At 40.8% G+C, this 5,887-nt stretch overlaps 1 protein-coding gene across 2 annotated transcripts in view; it reads right to left on the reverse strand.

Moving 5' to 3' along the window:
• Positions 1 to 4,744: 4,744 nt before the first annotated feature.
• Positions 4,745 to 5,887, reverse strand: part of LOC116844815 — a 28,713-nt gene continuing 27,570 nt past the window's right edge. Inside the window, exon 2 of one of the 2 annotated variants that reach the window (XM_032816864.1) lies at positions 4,745 to 5,097. In XM_032816864.1, the coding sequence (XP_032672755.1) occupies positions 4,887 to 5,097 (211 nt within the window). In that variant the 3' untranslated portion in view covers positions 4,745 to 4,886. The remainder of the gene's footprint in view (positions 5,098 to 5,887) is intronic. The other variant, XR_004378140.1, reaches the window with a different exon arrangement.

Raw genomic sequence — 5,887 nt, forward strand, 5'->3', positions numbered from 1 at the left:
TCTCTCTCTCTCTCTCTCTCTCTCTCTCTCTCTCTCTCTCTCTCTCTCTCTCTCTCTCTCTCTGTGGTACATTATTATGTCTTTCTGAGGTTTTCCGGTGCTTCGGACGGAAATAGCCGGCGCGCTCGCACGCGAAACGATAATCATGATCGACTACCTTATAGAGACATTTAACCCGAAAAGACCCGGATTAAAAATAACTGCAGCTCAATTAGCGTCAATTATCGCAAGCGCGATATGAGAAAGGTGATACGAAATGAGAAAGAAGATATTTATGCAAATAACACACATGAAGTACAAGCGCATATAAAGTCTTCAGAGTTATCGCATCGTGACAGTATCTCCGTGGCTACAAGCACCTCATAGAATCGTAAATTTCGTCGCGTTATCGTGCCCAACGTTACAAAGGAACGTAATGTTACAAAGGCGTGCACGACTCGCTCAGTTGAAAAGTACATCTAAAAATAATATAATCTCATCCTTAGCGAAATTCTCTTATATGTGGATTTTAAAATCAAGAGAATTTCTCTTAAACCAAAAGGAAAACATTCCAAGCACAATATTATAATGATAAGTAAAATTTGAAGGAATTTTATCTTTCATCTAAGGTAAACGTACCAATTTCCGGACATTGTTATTATTTTTATATTTGAATATGAATATTTCAACTTTCAACATACAATACATACATATTGGTATACGTACATTTAATATTTATATTTAGTGTACGTTGAAAGATGAAATATTTAGAGAAATATTCAAAATAATAAGAGTCCGGAATTAGGTACATGTCCGGGCATTGGGACATTTATCGTACAAATTTATAGTACAAATTTTGCTTGTCAAATTTACTAAATTGAAATGCTAAACTAGCTAGGATTCAGTATGTATTTTGAATATTTTGTTGTGATACTTATAACAAAATTTGTGATAGTTTTGCAAACATCGTATTTCGAGCTAACTGAAACTTATGACATAAATCCATGAATTTTACTAAACAGTGTCATAAAGTTACGAAATACCTGAAACAAGTAACATTTTCTTGAACGCAGTATACATATATATTTTTTTTATATTATTTATATTTTTTTTTTGTAAATATATAGAAAATGGTGCCACCTCCGATGGGCTTGACCTTGACATATGTTATAAAGGTCACCCTCCTGAGTGACTTTCTGAAGGTTTTAGCCGTCGCTCGTTGTTCGTTAAAAAGTTATTAACAAAAGAAGTTGCATCAAATGAATGTAATTTTTGGACAACGTATATACAAAAACATGGAATTTGTACGCTAGGAAAGTACCTGCTACACACACACACACACACACACACTGCTCGCCAGCAAGCGCGCTCGCCCGCCCGAGCAGTGTGTGTGTGCGTACCGCCGCATTATTTTAATTTTTTGCTTGGAAAGTGCCTGCCCCTAGCCGTGTAACTGGGAGGCTATGCCCTCCGCACTGCGGCGGGGAGGAGGGCCTAGTCTTTTGTGAGAAATTTTCACTTTTTAATTTAAATATAATAGACTTGGGCGTAGCCCCCCCGTTACACGGCTAAGGACAGGCACCTTCCTAGTCTACGAATTCGATGTTCTTGTATATGCAGTATCCAAAAATTACATTCATTTGATGCAACTTCTTTTGTTAATAACTTTTTAACGAACAACGAGCGACAGCTAAAACCTTCAGAAGGTCACTCAGGAGAGTGATCTCTATAACAAGGTCAAGCCCATCGGAAGTAGCACCAATTTTCTACATATTTATCATTTTTTTATCCACAGTTTTTTTTATATTTTCATTTTGATCTTGGAAGAATCCTCTTGAGGCCATATATAGGAGGATTCCGTTAAAGATAAGATTCTATTGTTTTGGATATAGCCGAGCAAACACGTCACCGGGAAACGACTGGGAATTCTTCCATGAATGTGATATCGCGAGGAAATATGTTCTGACGCAATTTCGAGATTCATCGGTGGCTTTCCTTCGGGAGAGACATTCGCCGCATATGCGTCCTCGCGAAATCGTTCGCTCGCGCCGCGACGGATCGTCGAAGGAGTCAAAGTATTGGTCTTTTCAAAGGCATAAATCGCTAATTGCGCGAACGGCGGATGATCGCATGCCGTCCGATGCAAACTCGGCTCGTAAGTCACAAGATATAAATATTTGATCGTGACGCGCGCTAATTTCTACCTCGCTCGGGTCGGGAGACTAGTTACGATCGCCGTGACGACGCCGTGCGCGAAAATCGAAGGTATATTATTACACATTACGCGAGCGTGTATCACATATACGAATAGTTAATAATAATCCTTTAATAAACTGTACAAACTACAACGTAACAACACAACGAACCAAAGAAATCACGTGCCGCCTTATGATACGAGAAACAATCAAACGTGGCTTCAGATGCGAGGAGATTACACTCGCGATGATTCGGTTATCACCGTGAAAAAAAATCCTATCGCGTTGTATCGAATTCCAATGTGGGAAAAAATTGATTCGACAGACTTACAGTTCATTAAAATTAAACGTTATGATTAAGCAGATTTGTTAGTGCAGCAATTATGTTGGTAGTTCTCAACTTGCTCATAGAGTATATTCATTTTTGTCGACATTATTTTAGTTACTGCAACAAATCATTTCGTATTTCGAGCTAACTGAAACTTGCGACATTAATCCATGAATTTTACTAAACAGTGTCATGCAATTATTCAATAGATAATGAGGAAATATATTTGTTCCTTTACAACAGAGAAATGCACTCCCATTAAGTTTGAATGTAAAAATTCGCAATAAGAGATATGTTATTACGCTTTGCACATTTTAAGTTTGCGTTTTTACGTTAGCAACTTTGTGTGCATTCAATATATGTACATGTAATGTACTGATTGAAATTATATACATCTTTTTAGGTGTATATTTACATTTCTAATAGTTTAGTATACTATTTGAATTGTCGCTAAGTATAAATAGTCGGGACATTTCAATGCATTTTTGCTTTAGTTGATTTTTATTGCCGGAGCAATGATTCAGCTATATTGAAGTGTAATGTTCTTTGATATAACAGCTAAAGGATTAGTTGCATGTACCAAGCTATATTTTTAATTAGTTGTGATACAGAATCAGTTTCGTTGTACTAACAAATCTGCCTACAACGTCAAATTACACAGCCTAACCAATATGTCATTTATTAGGTACAACTACACACAAATCTTATGCAGCTCTGCGACTTAATTACTGTGGCATAGCAAACTGTCTGTCCGTATATTGCAACTATAGATTTTCTAGGCTAGCGAGGTTTTCAGTTGTACCAGCAAATCTCTTTTTTCCCGTGAAATCGTGTCCACCGGGGAGAAACGGATTTGCCTTTCCCTTGGTCGGAATTCGTTCGCTTGCTCGCTCTTTCGTTCGCTCGCTCGCACCTGAGTAATATTCGTAACAAACGAGCTGACAAACGCAATTCTTGATTTCTCACCGAAAACAGGTAACGCGTACGAAAACGGTGTGAAGCCTCATCACGGCGTTCGCGTGTTATTGCACTTAACGTATCGAGAGATTCTGCGGGGTGTGACGATGAGAGAGAAAGCTTCGCAGAATTGACAATGCAGAAGCGGCGGTGTTGTAGTCTTACAAAGCGTCGCACTGATAGATGTGCGCGCTTTTCTTCCCGACGTAATTGTACCCGGCGCGACGGATGAATCATACATCGAAGTCCCGATCTGCGTGCATACACACGTATTATGCGCACGAAGTTGCACAACTCTTCGCAACTACTTCGTGTTTTCCTTTACCTTGCTTTCTTTTCTCTCCCTCTCTTTCTCTCTCTCTCTCTCTCTCTCTCTCTCTCTCTCTCTCTCTTTCTCTCTCTCTTCCTTTTGCGTGTCAATTTCTCTTGACAGCGATCACTGACTGGCTCTACGACGACCGGCTAGATACGAGAATACGTACGGTCCCGTCGACGATACAAGAGAAGATTTAACAGAAAAATATATCTTCAAGCTCGCGTTGAGGAGTTCGCGGCTCCCTCCGTCTAAATACATCGCTAATCTACTCTACTTATCGGTCACCGCCTTCATCATCCGCGTACGATTTTATCACATGAGATTCGCGCTCTTACATAATTCACCAACGTTCAATCAAGTCTGTCGAGGTGCGCGTCCCTTGGTGCCAACGCGTCGTCCTCTAACACGCCGTTAGTCTCGCTCGTATTCCCCGTCTCTCTTGCTTTACTTAGTAGACCGGTATTAATAGTTGCCACCTGAAACTTGTCTTATATGAAATAAACGGTTATTTTTATCGCGAGTTAAATACAAGTTTTTCAATTGAGCCATGATATATACGTGACATTTATATCTGTACAGATCGCGACTGAACAGAAAAACTTCCGTATAACGTTCAATTCAGATCATTTGAGACGAGTTTCAAGTAATAACTGTTGATACACGGGCTTCAATGAGACGCGCATAATGTAAGAGAATATAATTGCTGGTGTATTCAGTGAATGAAGTATTATATATGTACACAACTTGTCGATTTTCTTGTTGTTGTTTTGCGCACAACATTTCTTTCTCATCGACAGTTCGAGATTAACGGCGTAATCGGAGGAGAGCGTTCGGGTGGGATAAAGTCGAGCGCGTGCGATTCGACTACACCATCGCGAGAGGTAGGATGCGCTTTTGCGAAGGCCATTCCGCGACGGTCCTCGCCGGCGTTTCTTCGTCCGCACTTCTCGGCGTCGTTGAGAAACGCCGTGACGTCATTTCTTGCATGCTTTCGGCCTCGGCTGGCCGAAACCATGCAAGAAGTGGCGTCGCGGCGTTCCTCGTCCGGCGCGGCTCCTTTCTCCGTGTACCAGGATCGCTGGACTCATGGTCGGGGTCAAGGTCACGGTGGTCAGGAGGCAAGAGTGGTCCTGTGCCAGGAGATGTGCTGCTGCTGCTGAGGTGGTTGTTGCTGCTGCTGCTGCTGCTGCCGTTGTTGCTGCGCCAGCAACTGCTGCTGCGACAACAACTGCTGCTGCGTGTACTGTCGCTGGTACTGCTGTTGCTGGTACTGATGGTACCGTAGTCGTGGCTGCTGCTGTTGCTGCTGCTGCCTCTTTTGGCTGCAAACAAAAAATGACAAAATCGTATCTGGACTTTCGTCGATGATCACGCATCTCAACGAAACTGATATTTATCATAAAATCGCGCCCCCACCTCCTCCTCCTTCTTCTCTCCCTCTTTCTTTTTCATATCCTCAGGCAGAAAGAAATTGCGCCGAACGTAGCACGTGTCCCTTCACGTGTCTCTCGGCGAAGTAAATTGCGCGTTGCGAAAGCACAATTGCCCGGAGTGTATGCGTCATATCCTTGGTGAAGGATAATGCGAGCGAGCAGTGCGAGAGCGTTTATTTTTTTTTTCTTCAAACGACGGACAAATTTCAGCTGATGTCCGCGCCACGTCATCGCGCCACTCGATCAATTTTGGGCGGATGCTTGTAGAGTGAAAAGTGTGAGTTGTGAAAATAATGAGAATAAACAAGATAAAAGTACACGGGGAAAATTTTGTGATAAAAATTATCGTGGAATTTTCCAACCGAAATGAATAAATCGACATTCTGCAATAATTCACGATTTTTCGTTTCATATATATCTTTCATTTCATATATACTCTATTTATTTAGCAATTTAGTTTAGCAATTGAAACGTGCTTATAGCGCTTGCTGTAATTTCTAGCGAAATTATTTTATATTTCTCAGCAAGATAAACTTTATTGACAGTCTATATATATTCCTGAACTACTAAAAACACAGTAAAATTTAAAAAAATTTATATGAAAGAAAAACAGTAATACTCTCTCTCTTTCTCTCTTTCTCTCTCTCTCTCTCTCTCTCTCTCTCTCTCTCTCTCTCTC

The sequence above is a fragment of the Odontomachus brunneus genome, unplaced genomic scaffold (assembly GCF_010583005.1).
Source record: "Odontomachus brunneus isolate Ranch 3 - 2012 unplaced genomic scaffold, Obru_v1 Obru_scaffold_047, whole genome shotgun sequence".
Classification (NCBI taxonomy): Eukaryota; Metazoa; Arthropoda; class Insecta; order Hymenoptera; family Formicidae; genus Odontomachus; species Odontomachus brunneus.